The 16,825-nt window shown below is 46.8% G+C and overlaps 1 protein-coding gene across 1 annotated transcript in view; it reads left to right on the top strand.

Moving 5' to 3' along the window:
- Positions 1-10,242, top strand: part of PDE11A (phosphodiesterase 11A) — a 365,302-nt gene extending 355,060 nt beyond the window's left edge. The window contains exon 20 of the mRNA XM_025994270.2: positions 9,992-10,242. Within this exon, the coding sequence (XP_025850055.2) occupies positions 9,992-10,162 (171 nt within the window). The 3' untranslated portion in view covers positions 10,163-10,242. The remainder of the gene's footprint in view (positions 1-9,991) is intronic.
- The last annotated feature ends 6,583 nt before the right edge of the window (positions 10,243-16,825 follow it).

Raw genomic sequence — 16,825 nt, 5'->3', positions numbered from 1 at the left:
TGTCATTTGTAAATATCCTTTTCCACAGAGCAATCCCTTGAGCGTATGAATACAGTAAGCAAAACAAGTAACCTGAGAGGTCAGGAAGGGAATGGAAATGGAGGAGAGAGAGAGAGAAGGCTGCTATTGAGCACGGTGGCATTTCATTTTTACAGGGACCTGCTTCACATCTTGGAAAGAAAAGGATCTAAGTTATTACTAGTACTATGATCAGCTTCCAGGATATTAGACATCGCTGCTACAAACATCAGTGCTATAACTCGGCCAGACATGCCCTTAGGATTCTGGTTATAGATCTGAAGCATTCTTCCATTGGATCCTAATGGGCTCCTGTGCCCTCATGAGAGGCATTACCTTCGTGGCTTTCTCATCTTTACTGCTTTTTGGGTGACTAACTGGCTCCAATTTACAACTGGCTCCATTTACATCTTACCATCTCAAATATCACTAAAAATTTTCAGAAAGAGCGGACGATATTTTTTTGGCATTTGCAAAATTTGGACACAGCCAATCTGCTACTGCTGAGTAGTAACTGATCTACGAAGGAGCTATCACATACATAGAAAAAGAGTTTTCTCAAACAGAGAAAGCATCTCACCCGATACGACAAACATGGAGTAATAGTGGATTCCCAGTAAGGAGAAGGTAACAGTCAGTCGCTGTTTGTCCTTTCTCCCAGAGCTCACCTAGCCCCGCAGGGAAAATCCAGGCTACTCGGATGTTGACCCCTGACTCCTCTGAGTCATCTTCCTTCCTTGGAAGCCGAAACTCCATAGGCCTGCTGACTTCACCACCTGAGGGAGTTGGCATACACTGTTAGCCTTTTCTGAGTCCCCATAACCTGGCAGGCTAACAATGAGCAACCTTTTAAAGGGTCGGTTTGGCAGACTCCCGGGGTTCAAAGAGGAGAGAGAGAACTGCTTAGCTGGTCTCTGCCCAGGGAGTGTCAGCAGCAACTTTGTGTGCTGAGGAAGCTGAAACTTCCTTGTGCCAGCCACCAGTTCAAAATCTGATAAGAGGTTTCAATCTCAAGTAATTCTGGGGGTGACAGAGAAAAATAAGTGACAACAGCCAAAGACTACTTGGAGCTCAGAAAACTCACTCAAATTAGTCTGAGCAGAAATGGGAATTGATTGGCTCAGGTAACTGGGGAGCGGAGAGGCATAGCTGGTTGGGTGGCATAGAGCTAGAGCCAGGGCATTTTTTTTTTTTTAATTTTTTTTTAAATTTATTTATGATAGGAACACAGTGAGAGAGAGAGAGAGGCAGAGACACAGGCAGAGGGAGAAGCAGGCTCCATGCACCGGGAGCCTGATGTGGGATTCGATCCCAGATCTCCAGGATCGCGCCCTGGGCCAAAGGCAGGCGCCAAACCGCTGCGCCACCCAGGGATCCCGAGCCAGGGCATTTAAAGGAAACCATAAGACGTGTCCCCTTTTCTCTGCCTCCGATGTATGTTTTGGCTTCATTCTCTACCAGGCTTTCCTCACGCGTCCTGGCAGCTCTGATGTCATGAGTCTGTTATAGGTTTTATCACAGCAAAAGAAACATGAAAAGGAAAACCTCATTTCTAGCAGTTCTAGGTAAAACCTAGAGAGAGCTCTGATTGCCTTGGCCTGAGCTACAGCCCCACTCCTACACCAATTGCTGGGGCACTCTTGTTGGTCAGGCTTGAAGTGCGTACCTACTCAGAGCACATGGAATGGATTCTATTAGCAGAGGAACAGTAAAGGGACAGCGTATCGCTTCTGCTGTCTCTTACAGTTCCCTCATAACCCACTGGCATAAAAAGTTAACTCATAATTCCCCGAAACAAGTAATCAGCTGGAATTCTCCGACACTTGCACAGTGTGACAGAAAGTAGAGAGACCTACAGCATGACATCCATTCTCTCCATTAGAGATTGCACGGGGCTGCTAGTAATAGCGATCTGAAATCATAAAAGCCTAAACAAACTAGAGATTTCTTTTTCTGTCTGATTCAAAACATATCCAGAGAAATCCACTATGTACTGCTATGGTAAGGTAGTTCCATAGCCATCAAAGACCCAGGCTCTGTTTATCTTTCCTTAGCACATGGCTGCCATATTCAAGATCGCCTCATCGTCACAAAGTGGCCACTGTAGCTCCAGCCACCATGTTACTATTCCAGCACCAAGGAGATAAGACCAAGATGTACCTTCCAGCTGAATAAACTCCCATAATAAACTAAGCTCGGGGGAGGCTAAAAATGCATATTGGGAAGGCAACTAGCCATCTCTGTTAGAGATAGGAGAGTCCCGGCAGAGTAGATGCCTCTGCCCCCAAACGGGACGGGAGTCCTAAGGCTGTCGCGCCCTTTGAACTCCAAGGCATCCTAGCCTGGAAAGAAGCCAGTAGTACGCGGTGCCCGGCGTAGTTCTGTGTTGTAACATAGGTGGATGGTTATCATTAACTTTCTGACTTTGGCGAATTACACACTTAAGATTTATTTTAAGGCTGGTCTCTTTAATGTGAATGTTTAAAAACATTTATTCAAAGAAGTCTTGGCTGGCTTCTGTGCTCCCCATTATTGTTTGAGTATTTGTTTTTCGAAGCAAGTTTTAAAATCTGCTGGAAGCCTCCTGTGGTAGTTAATACATTATCTTAAGCAATTTAATGCAAATTAATTTTTACACAACCTTGAGTTTCAAAGGCCATTGAACTGGGGAGAGAAAGAGTGAGGTTTAGGAGGAATCTGTTTGTGCCTCCCATCTGGACCCCACAGCCAGCTCCATCTGCTCTCACATGTCGTAACTAACACTTCGGCTACTCCCCTGCCAAACACACACACCATGTGGAGTTCGGCTCTTTTTTTTTTTTTTTTTTTCTTTTTTTTCCTTAGGAAAATGTTAGAAAGATACATAGCAAGATGTGAATTTCAGGCTTTCTAGAAAACTTGATGGGATTATTTGGGCATTTCAAAATTCTGCTTTTGTACCATGACCCAAGTTTTCCATTGGCTTGTATGGGTTGTTTTGTTTTGTTTTTTCTCTTGTTTTGTTTCTGGCTTCCATTCTCTTTTAATGCCACAATTCTCTTTTTCTGGTGGAGTCTTCCAGCACGTGCATATCACACGGGAGCCACTGAAAGGCTCAGGGCAGAGAGCGGTGAGCTGGGACCTGTGGCTACGAGGTGGACAGTTGGGGGGCGGAGGGGAGGCCAGCACCCCCCCCCCCCCCCCCCCCGTGGGAGAGGAGCAGGTTAGAGCAGCTGAGAAGATGACGGTAATCTAAACCAGGGTTGTGGACGTGGCAAGAAACTGACACACAAGGACACTTTGGAAGCGGGACTGATGGGACCTGGTGATGGTTTGAATGTGGGGGGAGCGGGAGATGTCATGGGTGACTCAGAGGTTTCGGGGCTCAACAGGTAGGCGGAGGTGATAATGCTCAGTTCCCTGAGAGTAAACTGAAGGAGGAGGGTTTGGAGGAAGGTGACAAGTTCAGCTCTGGACCAGCCGGTCGCTGTCCCTGGCCTTTGCGGGACGACATAGAAGTGGAAGGCTGGCAAGGCGACGTGCTTCTTAGCCAACTGCAGCACTGCCGCCTGGCGTGCAAAATTCAGGAACATGGTGCTTGAATCAGGAATAATCTTAACCTTTGGGAACCAAGAAATGAAACAGTCCAACAATTTAAAAGTCTGGATTTGAACCTGTGTTTTAGTTACATGTTCCAAACCCATGTTTGGCTCAGGGTGTGATCCTGGGGTCCTGGGATCAAGTCCTGCATGGAGCTCCCTGCATGGAGCCTGCTTCCCCCTCTGCCTGTGTCTCTGCCTCCCTCTCTCTGTCTCTTGTAAATAAATAAACACAACCTTTTAAAAAGTAAGTAAAATAAAATAAGAGTTTGGATTTGCTCCCACAGTTGGCCACTTCCCTCTGAAGGCACACCCCTTAAGGAGAAGCCTCTTTGTTCCCCAGAGATACTCTGGCCTGTCACAGGAGTTCAGGGGAGTCTCAGGGCCTGCCGCGCTTGCATGCTCCTTGCCCCTCCCGTGGAAGGTCTGAGCAGAGGTGACACCAACTGGTCCTGTCATCAGTGCTTTTCTATTTCAAGATACCAACCTTCAAATGGGCTTCTTGACATTTTCACTCAGCAAGTAAATAGTCATGGTAGTAAAGTAATCATAACTTCCCAACGGGGATATTGCTTCAAACAGATAGTGGAGATGGGCTCCAAGTCTGATTTTATAATTTATCCAAAAATTGATATTAAATACTTTATTTTTTTAAGATTTTACTTATTTATTTGAGAGAGAGAGCAAGTGAGCACAAGCAGGGGGAGCAGCAGAAGGAGAGGGAGAAGCAGGCTCCCTGCCGAGTGGGAAGCCCCATGCAGGGCTTGATCCCAGGACCCTGGGATCATGACCTGAGCCGAAGAGAGACACTTAACCCTCCGAGCCACCCAGGCGCCCCAAAGAAATACTCTAAATTCATTCTTTTCTACCATGTGTTGTACCTCTTAGTTTCTGAATATTTCTCTTGGGTAAGGTGGGGGTGGGGAAAGGCAGAAAAGAGTGTCTTATTGCCAGCACTCTGGAAATGCACAACTCAACCATAAGAAGTAAAAACGACCTTCTCTTTTCGGCCTTTTATTTTATTTTTTTAAAGATTTTATTAATTTATGCATGAGAGACACAGAGAGAGAGAAAGGCAGAGACACAGGCAGAGGGAGAAGCAGGCTCCATGCAGGGAGCCTGACGTGGGACTCGATCCTGGGTCTCCAGGATCAGGCCCTGGGCTGAAGGCAGGTGCTAAACCTCTGAGCCACCCAGGCTGCCCTCTTTTTGGCCTTTTAAAAAAATAAATGAATAGCCAGCTCAGATAACTCCCCCAAAGTTTTGAAAAGGTTGGACATTTTTAAGTTCAAAGACAAATGTGGTTTTAATTTGCTGGTGCTCCTTTATGCCCCCTTCCAACAACGGAGGATAGAAGTAATGACTTTTTCTACGAACATGGCTTTCTCTTTGTTTATTCCCTTGTCCCACATCTGCCCCATGGATCCAGCAGTTGAAGTCCAAGAAGTGATTGCAGTCAGCTAATAAGCACACACTGGGCCAGATGATAGCAGATGTGGATCATGATGGCAGGGAGAGAGCAGGGCCAGACTCTGACTCCTCGCAGCTTGGCGAACTGATAAAAAAAACATGGTCTCAGGAATAATGGTAATAAGAGAGAATCCTATATTCATTTCCCAAGAGGGTCATTCCGGGATTGTTTTTATAGCAGGATTCTATAGCAGGTCACGACGTCCTGACCCCACAGGCAGCCACTGGCAGCAGCTGTCGGAGCTGTACCCTCTCCTCCTGCCCCTGCTCTGTGGGCAAAGCAGAGGACAGGCTCTCGGTCCCCAGGGTCACTGTGGGAGGAGCTAGAGACAAAGATGAAAGGCCTTGTTTCCACTCTCCCTGGGAGCCCATGGGATAGTACCCCAAGCAGAGCTGTTTAGAGCCAGGGATGAGGTGCCTCTAACTGCCGGCTGTGATAAAGCGACAGGGGAGAAAGCGTGAAACCACAGTGTTGAAACAGTCTGCGTGCAGCACAATATGGGGATTCGGAGAGAGGGGAGCAAATGAGGTGAGCCCTACAACTGTCTTAGCTAACTGCGGAGACAGCTTCCAGGCACAGCCCAGGGAGGGAAACACGGGCAGAGCCTCAGCGGTCTCACTGAGCGGGGGTTGGGGAGGCCAAGGAGGCTGGAGGTCCCAGGGGAGAGGACCAGAGAAGAGGCAGCTCCCAGAGAGAGAGAGAGAGAGCGAGAGAGCGAGCGTGTGTGCTCCAGAGATCTGCAGCGTGAGCTCCAGTGCTGTTCACCACATGCATATGGGGCCCTGGTCAGGCTGAGGAACAAGTACAACAATCCCCAGGGCTCACATAGGCTGGGGAACAATCCATGCTCCCGCCAGCCAGAATATTAAAGAGAAACCTTGAAACATCGGAGGTACCGTGTGTACAGTTCCTTTATGTTGTCTCAGTAGTGGACCCAAATCAACCCCAGACTAAAGGCTGCTCTGGACCAACCTAGCAAAGCTGAAAAGCAAGCCTCAAACGGACCAGACTATTTCCGAGTAGCCTAGCTGCATCCCAGAACAAGACTGAAAAACGTTTAAAGAAATGCCAAAATAAATAGATAAACAAGTAAAAATCCAGCATGCAACAGCATCCGATTCACAATGGCTGATATCCAGTCAAGAATTACCAAGCATGCAAACAAGCAAGAAAACTTGGCCCAAAATAATGAGAGAAAATGAATCAGTCAATATAGACTCAGAAATAATATAGATCATAGAATTGACAGAGAAGGACATGAAGACATTTATGTCTTATATGTTCAAAAGGGTAGAGAAAAGATCAAGCATGACAAGCAGAGTCATGGAAGATATAAAAATCATCCAAATCAAACTTCTAGGAATGAAAACTACAACTTTTCAGAGGAAAATGACAATAGAGTGCATTCACAGCAGATTAAGGTCTGCAGAAGAAACTCTCAGTGTCATAGCAATCGAAAATTAGAATTTGGACCCTCTCCTCTCTCTATACTTCAAGTGCGAATTTCTACACAGTACATTTGGGCTCGCTCAAGCATCATACTGATGCTGTTCCACAAAGTTTTGATTTCACTCAGTCTCTAAAACATCCGAAATGGTAGAGGAATCAACTTAATTATACACATACACATACATACATCGTCTAGAGTGCTTTATATGTATACATATACATGTTACACACATACATATATATGTATATATTTTTATATATATGCTTACACATGCATAAAAGGTGTCTTGAAGGATACCCAAGAAATCAATAACTTTGGTTGCCTCTAGGGAAAGAAACTAAGTGTCTGAGGCAGGCGTGAAGGGAGATTTTACATTGTACCTCTTTTGCTCTTCATATCCATTGGACTATGTGAACCTATTATTTATTCAAAACATAAATAAATGGGGGCAGCCCCAGTGGCTCAGCGGTGTAGCGCCGCCTGCAGCCCGGGGTGTGATCCTGGAGACCCTGGATCGAGTCCCACGTTGGGTTCCCTGCATGGAACCTGCTTCTCCCTCGGTCTGTGTCTCTGCCTCTCTCTCTCTCTCTCTCTGTGTGTCTCTATAAATAAATAAATAAAAATCTAAAAAAAAAAAAACATAAATAAAGTGTGGAATAAACCATACCTGCTGGTCAAGGGGACTCAACCACAGAGTGAATGGAATCAGGAAGGAAGTGGGGTCCTGTGGCCACTAGGATGACTAGACGCCCAGGGCTGTGTTCCGGAGAGGGCACGTACCAAGGTGCGTGGACCTGGCAGGATCTGGGAACCCCCATGATAGCCATACAGTTGCCCCAAGGGATAATAAGCAGCACATCCCAAGTTGGGTTTTTTGGTCAGTCCCAACCCTGACCTACGTAGGCCTGCAACAGCATACGAGTCATCAGTCCCACGCTGCTCAAGTAGATTCCGGCTTCAAGGCCCATTAGGTAGACGTTACGAGGCTATAGATTTCAGCTCCAGATAAGGAAGGACATTCTAAAATCAGAACAACCCAGGAGTTCACCGCCTCTGGACACGTTTAAAACATGTTGTAGTTTTCATTGAGTTCTGTTGCATTTATACGGAGAGTGACTAGACAGGTGATAACTGTCCCCTTCTCTTTTGCTAAGTGAAGAGCAAGTCAAACAAGACTCGTGAACAAGTAGCATTTGCACAGAACTCATCAGGTGTCACTGATGAGAAGCTTTTAGGCTTATCCATATCTTTCTAAATAGCGTGAGCAATTCTCTTACTGACAGCACAGGATGGGATTTTTGCTACCTTTACCTAGACCCAGCACCTGCCAGAGGAAAACGATATTCTAATATGGCAATTCCGTGTTTAATTAAAGAGAATATGAAACAAAGAGAAGGAATTCTGAGAAATATGTACTGCACCCCTCCACACCCCCAGAAAGTTTTTTTTATTCACCACAAAGGTAGCAAGAGGGAGAACAAAGAGCTAGATAAAGGAAAGAAATCTCTGTTTGGGACTAAGCCAAATAAACTTAAATGGTTTAAGGAATAAATTGGTGGAGTAATTCGAATCATGGGCAGGTGCTATGAATGTAATTTAGTAAATGCTCGGGAACCTGCCAAAGAAGAGAAAAATGTGTTGCTTTTGAGATCATTTCCCAGCAGCTTCATAAAAGAAAACTGATTACAGGAATTTAATAAGTAAAACAGAGCCAGAAATATAGTAATCAAATGAGTTTTTAATTACATTTCAGGCAGAAAAAAATTCCAATTTGTGCTCCTGGGATTAAAAAAAAAAATAAGTTCTAGAGAAATGCTTTTGTAGCAGGAAAATAACATAAACACTAATTTCCATAGGAATTATAGTAGTCAGTTTAATTAAAAGGCTTGATCAGAGTGAAAAGGAGCCAGTGCCAAACTATACTAAATAAAACTGTGGCATTCGTTGCTGCCCGACATGGTTGTCCAAATAAAAACATTGTGTATGGAGCAGAAAGCAGTAACCTGCATTTTTCTCGTGAAAATAAAGGGGATTTTGATCACTACCTGAGCTATTATGTTGCTATGTTTTGTTTTCATATGGAATAGCTAATAAATCTGGTTTAAAATTAAATGCTGGTTGGTGTGATAAATACCACTTTTAAGAGAGAGAATATGCTCCGTTTAAGAGCCATCAGCGTGAGGGGACACCACTTCAGCCAAGTTGGCGGGCTCACGGCTCAGTAGGATCCCTGGTCACTTCTGGGCTTTTCAACACCCGCTTAACTAACATCTCGTTGCATTTAAGTCATATCCTTTCATACTCTGCAGCGAGGGTCATATGAGGGGATAAATCAGGTCTCACCGGTGATCTGCACTCTACCCTCCACACGAAGGCCTGTTCTTTGCGCTGGGAGGCTTTGCTGTTGAGCAGCCTCTAACCACAAGTCCTGCGTGGAGAAGGCTGTTCAGGAGGGAGGCTGAAATTGCAGTGGATTTGGGGTGAATGGGACACACCTGCAAGGTGTCTACACAGAGGGGGGTATGTTTGGCCACAGAATGCAGACCCAAGGCATAAAGTGGGCCGACTCCCTTTCCATGGGCTAACACCGCCACAGCTCCATGGTCCCTGCTCTATTCCTTACTGTGTTCCATGACAGAGGCCACCCAGGTTTTATAAGGCTGGAAGTGTACGCCATTAGAGAGGAGGGGACTCTGTTTTTTTAAATAACAAAATTAAGTAGAAGAGAAAATATTTAGGAGAGTCCTGCAAGTAGGGCCCTGAATCCTTCATTAGCCTCATGGTGAGCTGGCTCACCTGCACGTCCTCTTCCCTCCTGCGCTGGCTGCAGCCTGGCCCCTTCCTGCCCACTGCCTTCCCTCGGGCCCATCTCCCTACGTGTTCACTTCCCCATCTGTACATTTAGCACAGCTCAGCTCCCCCATCTTTGGTGTGAAAAATGAACACCTCTCGGGATGTTAACAAGCCTTATTCAGGTGAGTCCACCTGGAACCACCCGTGGTGGACAGATGTAGCTTGGTAAAAACTTAACCTCGTGGTTTATTGGGGCACCTGGGTGGCTCCGTGGTTGAGCATCTGCCTTTGGCTCAGGTCATTATCCTGGGGTCCTGGGATCGAATCCCGCATCAGGGTGTCTGCTTCTCTGTGTCTCATGAATAAATAAAATCTCAAAAAAAAAAAAAAAAAGTTCATGGTCTATTGGGATGTGGAGGTCTCCACGGTGGGCAACAATATACACTCATAGGTGGAGCTGGGTATTCTGTGCCCTACGTGTCCCGATTTGTGTGATGTGGGTTGAAAACAGGGTCACCAGCTACGGGGCCGCCCCCGGGGCGGGACGCAGCCGCCGCCGTCTCCCTCGGTCTTCCCCGCGGGTCCCCGGGAGGAGCCCGTCGGCCCGGACAGCGCTGGCGGCCCGCCCCTCCCCGGGGAGGCCCGGCCTCTGCTCCACCTGTTTCCTTTTGTTTGCTCCAGGCCTTGGTGAAGGTCAACGCGAAGCTGAAGCCCATGCTGGACTCGGTGGCGGCGAACCGCGGCCAGTGGGAAGCGCTGCACCGGGAGGGGCTGCGGGCGGCCGCCCCGCCCCCCCCCGCCGCCGCCGCCGCCGCCGCCGCCGCCGCCGCCGCCGCCGCCCCCCGGCCCTGAGGCTCCCGCGTCGCCCCGGCTCCTCCGGCTGCGGGCGGGCGGGCCCAGAGGGGGGCGGGGGGCAGCAGGGGCGGGGGCAGCGCGCCCGGCCCCCCCCGCCCCCCTCCACTCCCCCTACCCCCGGGCCCGGCTCGCCCCGCCCAGCGCCCCGGGGCTGCGGGGGGCGAGGCTGAGACCCGGCGTCGGGACCACGAGCCGGTCCTGCAGCCCCTCGGCCGCCCCGGGAGCCCCGCAGCCCCCGCCCCGCGAGCCCCCCTCCCCCCGCAGCCCCCCCCGGGAGCCCCCCCGGGAGCCCCCGCCCCCCGCAGCCTCGTGGCCGCCCGAGCGCTGCTCCGCCCCGCCCCCCGGCGCCCCCCGGCGCCCTCCGCGGGCCCAGGAGGGCGTCGTGCCCCGTCGAGGTATTTTCTCTTGTATCCTAGAGCTCCTAATGATGGGGCAGAACCTTCAGAATTGCCTGAGAGAGACCCTAGTATCCTCCCAAGTACCAGTCATTCCTAGGTCGCCCCCCGAAAGGCCCACAGCAGGGAGACCGCAGACGCGTTTGTGACACTGCAATCGGGGTCCCCCTCTCCAGTGTTTTAAAAACTGAGCCTTGGCTGTAGACCAAGCCTTCCCCAGAGGAATGGGTTACTAGACCTTCATTAGCGGAGGCCGAGGCGTGAGAGGAGGTCCGCAGCCGGCTTCACCCGTGACGCACAGCACGTGGAGCTACTCCCGGCAGGGGCCTCCCGGGGACAGCGCAGAAGCACCGAGACCTGGAGTCCTCTTAGGGATAAGGTTCTGCACAGCACTTAAGGTCCCACCCAAACCAACCTAAAACCCAGTGCAGTGGCCCCCAGTGTTTGATTCTTCCTTAAGTATAGGAAATAATCGTCTGGCCAGAGGACAAATACTCTCCAGGAAGCTGGGTTTCTAACAAGAATAAACTATGAGACTGATGCAGTGACTACAAAACTGCCTCGCTCCCCATTTTACCTGAGAGACTGGGGCCGTGGTTTGACGCGTCCAAAGAACACTGGACTGGAAGCTACACTTCCCACCCTGGCTCTGGCACGACGGATAGCGCGACTTTGGACAAGTCCCCTAGCTCCTCCCGGCCTGCCGAATGAGATTACGTTAGGACAAGGTTTTCAAACATATTTGAACCTTAGAACTCTTTGTGCAAATAAATCTTACAAGGGATGTCCAAGCTATAAAACATCTAAAAGCTACAAATTCGCTGTTTGAAGCCCAGCTGGGGGCAGGGGGGCGTCCAGAACCCTTCTAAATCCTCCTCTAGTTGGTTCCATGCATGGTGGTCTGGAAAGGAGCTCTGAGGAGGTGGGAGATCCCTGGAACCTTGAGGTCCATTCCAGCTCTGCCAGATCCAAAGTTCACAAGCCATTTTTGTTCTTGTTGTTACCGGTCAGTATCAGTTCTTACCTGGACTATTCAAATATTAAAGAAACGCGGGCCACGTTCCACAGAGAGCCCTGCTTCCCTGGCACACGGTAGGCACCTACCCCGGAGGGGCTTACGGAAAGGGTAGATGAAGGTACCGAGACAAGTGAGGGAAGAGCAGGTATGGGTAAGGAAGGCTCAGAGCCCATATGGCGGGAAAGCAAGTGAAGGAAAATTACAAACCAGGCAGAGGGGGGGAGAAAAGGAGGAAGACCAGGACGAGAAGCCAAAGACACCCAAAAAAGAAAAGATACTGAGGCGGCTGGTAGGATGTCGGCCAAAGGCAAAGTCAAGGGTCAATCCAAACAAAGAAAAGTGGCGCCTCTAACCCCCACCTGAGGATACGGCATCCTGTCACCAACTGCTTGGGGGGGGGGGGGGGAGCCCGAAGGAGAAGCTTCCTGGCTCCCCTGCACAGCTGCCTCTGCGGGGAAGGCGGGAGGAACCGGGGGAGAAAACGAGTACAGGGAAATTGCCATCCGCAGAGCAGGTAAGAGGAGGTTGTTCAGATTTATGGGTTTTATTAAGCCAGTTTTCTGAATCACTCTGCTATAAAGGAAAACAGCTTCTGCGGCGCGGTCTGGCGTCCTTCAGGTGAGGAACAAAGCGCCGCGGAGTTAGGGGCAGGCCCTGGCCAGCGCGGGAGCACTGCAGGTGTTCCTGGCTGTTGGGCCACATCACGGTTATGTCACGGGCGGGAATTGAGAATCAGTCCGTGTGAGGCAGAGATGAACCCACATCTGTTATCCTCCCCAACAATAAATAAATAAATAGCCCCGACAGACGGAGCCAGGCTATCTGGAGCAAAATTTTAGAGCTATGTGCTTTATGACAAAGCTAGACCCAGGGTCCGACGGAGGCTGCGGGCAGCGCGACACTGCGGCCGCCCTGAGCGTTGATGCTACATGTTGCTAAGGGGAACATAATTTATAGCACAAACCCTACAGCTTCCACTAAGGTTGAGCTTTCGTCTCATTTTCTTGCCTTTTTATTGGCTTCACTGCACGGTTGCCAATAGCAACACCCACTGGTAGCAAGGGGAGTTCAACACCATCGCAATCTGCCATACACTGGAGCCCTGACAATGTCAACCATCAATCAAGTAGCTGTTTGTAATTGCCTCCATCTATTTTTCCTGTCTCGAGGTATCTTTCCTATTGTGGGTCAAAATTCAGAAACTGCTGACTAATGCCATGGGTCTGTTCCTCAGAGACCACGAGGAGGTAGAAAAGGACAGCAGCGCCCTCCCTGTGCAACCCCAGGGGTGAGAGGTTGAACACTTGCAAGTTTGAGATATTTTTAATCCCTTTTCTAAATAATGCGTAATTTTCCAAGACTCTGAGGTGTGGTTATCCAAGTACTCTGCGTTTTTACAGTAACCATTTTCTCAGTCCTTATTATTGTTTATTTCCTACTGGAGGAAGGCATTTGAAAAGTGAGCCTTCTTATAAAACCTCCAACTGACCAGATCATGTTTGCTTCCTCTCTTGGCCATTAATGGCTGAAATGATGACTTCATCCTACTTTCTCCGTGTGATGGATTTTTTCAGACATGCTATTTATTTTCTTATTAATCAATATGTAGATTATACATACACAACCCCCAGTGTGGTTCACGATCCTGGCCAAGAGGGACAGTGTGCAGACCATTAAGGGCACTACACAATGCAGAGCAGAGGGGGGCTCCCCCCTGACTTGGCCACCAGCTGGACCTGTTCTCTTGGGACCCTTCAGGTCTTGGGTTTTCCAACTGTAAAAGAAAGATGCTGGCTTTTATTCAGTTCCCTTCTACACTGGAGGACCAAGCTGTATTTAATTTTTAAAGTGTTTTCCACATAATTGTCTTACTTACTCTTCTCAAATAAAACAGGACCAAACCTAAAGGAGGTCGTCTTCTAAAGACAGAATAAAAAGTTACATATATGGGTTAAATATAAAACAGCCTTACTACAGATAGATCTGAGCCTGCCTCTAGTGATCATGAAAAATATGGTCATCAGGACAATTTTTTTTAAATACACCCTTTTACTTCATAAAGGACAGTTTTAGATTATCTCACATCTAGATATCCCACAAATGGCAGTCACTATAATTTAGAAGTCAATTTATGAAATGAGTCAAATGCAATTAAAATTGTATGTGTTTATTTCCAAAATCTGAGTGGTCTATACATTTATAGGTATTTTATATTTACATACACATTGGGTTGGATTAGAAATCATCTTTAAAATTTTGTTAGCATAATAACATTATCTAATATTAACACTACAGGAATTCAGTTGCTTTTTTTCAGGTATCAAAATTTATCATACTTACCTTAGGTCATTAAACAGAGTCTGCTCAATTTACTTTGCCGTACAATTATTTTAAAATCCATTTCCAAAAAAAAAAAAATCCATTTCCCCTGCTGACTCTTAATGAATTGCAGAAAGATAAAATACAGTCTCATCCCCAGAAATAGTGTCAAACAACTCCCTTCAAGCAGGACAAAAATCTAAACACATGGGGGGAAGATTTAAATCTAAAGAAAAATGTCTGGGCTGGAAAAAATAAAAACTCAGAGGATTCATTAAACAACAGAACAAAACCTAATTCGGGACCCTGAAAACTCTGGCAGTGTCAGTGCAGGGAGGTTTCATTATCTGCTTCGGAGCAAGTCTCTGAAACAGTTGTTCTCCTACTTGCTGTAAAGAACTCCCCAAATTCAAATGCAGCAGGAAATGTAAAGGGTGAGCCTGGCCACGAGCAGGCCAGAATTTCCTAAGTGAGCAGTAAGAGAATCAAACACAGAGATGGCAGAAACAGAATGAAGCGTGTCCAGGGAACGTCATGAGGAGCACACGGTTCAGCAGTGCCTGGTGTCCTGCTTACACTATTTGTTACCACCTTTTTCCTCAGCTAGTAATTTGGGGTTACCTCTTCTCTGATTTAATTTTGAACGTTCTCGCATATTTAGCACATCTCTCAACAAGGCTAAAGATCAGTTTATCTGTGTGGCATATATATGTATACACACACACATATATATGTATATATACATACATATATATACACACATATACATATATACACATCTCCAATGTTGTTGAATGAATACACTGGCCCAGAAATATGTTAAGTAAATGAAGTATTTGCTGTGTCAAAAATGTGCTATTCGAAGCTATCATCTTTGTGTTCACTTTGTGTGTATATATATATATTATTAGGATCTCAGTGTTTTCTTTAGATTTAGATCAAATCATATTTAGATGAACGAGAGAGAGAGAGAGAGAGAAAGGGGTGGGGAGAAAGGAAAAGAAAGAAACAGCATAGTTTAGAAATGAGAGACTAGGTTTTGTTAAGTCTCATTCCCAGGGGGGAAAATTGCTTTTGCCACTTTATTTCGATATACAATAGTCTAAAAAGGATCCCCTCTGGATTTGCTTCCTAATTATTACTGTTTGACACAAAAGAAGGGAAATATGTCTTCAGTTGAGTTGTTTAAAGTGACTCTCTTTGTGCATATTTGCCAGGCTGATGTTTCATTATAAGAATACTACCTTACAGATTGCGTGGCCATTTCCCAAGCAACCAATTCATGAGTTGGAAACAGTCTGCTTTTAGAAACCTAAATATCTTTGTTTTTAATAAAATGTTTAAAGTTTCACTAAGCCTCTGGAATAATCTTTATCTCTCTGAAGAAGGGTGATTTCATGACTGGAAGAGGCAAGCATGAATCTGAATACTGACGATTTAAATTTTGACTGTCAATGTAGCCCATATGAGTAGGATACTGAGACCATCCTGTCCATGGAGCATTTTAAAGATGACAAAAGGTTCTTCGAATTATTGAAGATTTTCTGGAGGGAGAAGAATCTGCAGGCGAATGTGGGTTCCTGCGTCCGTTACAGATTGCTCGAATTTGCATGGGCAATTACACAGGGGGATCACATCAATGCAGGGCTGCCAGCCACACTGACGCCACACAATTACACAACGGCTTCGGTGCTTAAACTTTAAAATTCTTACACCATTGTGCCTGTTCTATTAGAACAAACTGCAGCAAATGATCCAAAGCCAATTCAAATGACTGGAGAGGAGGTGCCCGGGGGAGCGAGCGAAGAGGTGCAGTATGGCCCCTACTGGCCAGCCGAAGCAATTGCCAGTCCCCACGTGCTGGCTGCAGCAGCCACAGGCTGTTTTTTGTGCTTTGCAGCCCAGGATTTTCCAATGGGGCCAAGGGTAAGAGTCACCTAATTCACAGAAGGGCTGTGAGGATTAATGAGGGAAGTTAGGCAAAGCAGGACCTGGTTCTGGTACAGAAAGTACTGCATAAACACGAGGCTTAGAGTAGCTCTTTGTTTGGATGGTTGGCTGCTTTAAGTGCCAGTATCCACAGTTGTTCCTTCTCTACTAATTCCACTTATAAAACTATAATGCTATTGTGTTCTCCCTGATAAGTTAATTTAGATAATAACACTGTAAGCACTCAAATATAAGCTACTTGATTAAAAAAAAAAAAAGGTATATCCAAGAAGGAAATCTAATTAAAATATTAATAAAGCTGGGGATCCCTGGGTGGCTCAGCAGTTTAGCGCCGCCTTCAGCTCAGGGCTGATCCTGGAGACCTGGGATCGAGTCCCACGTCGGGCTCCCTGCATGGAGCCTGCTTCTCCTTCTGCCTGTGTCTCTGCCTCTCTCTCTCTCTGTCTCTCATGAATAAATAAATAAAATCTTTAAAAAAATAAAATATTAATAAAGCTGAAACTACCAGCAAAAAGAGAGTTCACAATGAGACTAAATGGCTTACTATCTGAGCATAAATGTCCCCAAGTGTTGATTTGGTATGCAACCTTTCCAAAAGTATTAAAAGACTGAACAGATGCTCCTAAAAGTCAATTCCATTGCCAATTTGGCAGTAACTTATTCTTTTTCCCTATTTATTGAGAGGAAACAAGGCAACTGAGCCCCTGAAACTGGCCATCCTGAAGAAAATGTCCTGCAATGACAGGAAAACAGAAAGAACACCTGGCAAATGGTTTTGCAGAAGGTCTTCCGTTATCAAGGAAGATGTCTGCCCAGAGCTGTGGTAGTTGAAATGTTCAGAAATGACCACTTTACCAACAGGAAAGGATCACACTTGCAGGATAAATAAGAAATCCTACCTTCCAACTGTTTTACAAGCCAATAGCGAATAGATTATACATACAAACAGAACAGGATTTGATCATCTCACATTCTGGC

This window comes from Vulpes vulpes, chromosome 3 (assembly GCF_048418805.1).
Source record: "Vulpes vulpes isolate BD-2025 chromosome 3, VulVul3, whole genome shotgun sequence".
Lineage (NCBI taxonomy): Eukaryota > Metazoa > Chordata > Mammalia > Carnivora > Canidae > Vulpes > Vulpes vulpes.
Note: the sequence above shows the minus strand (reverse complement) of the source record. Positions and strands in the feature narration are given on the sequence as shown.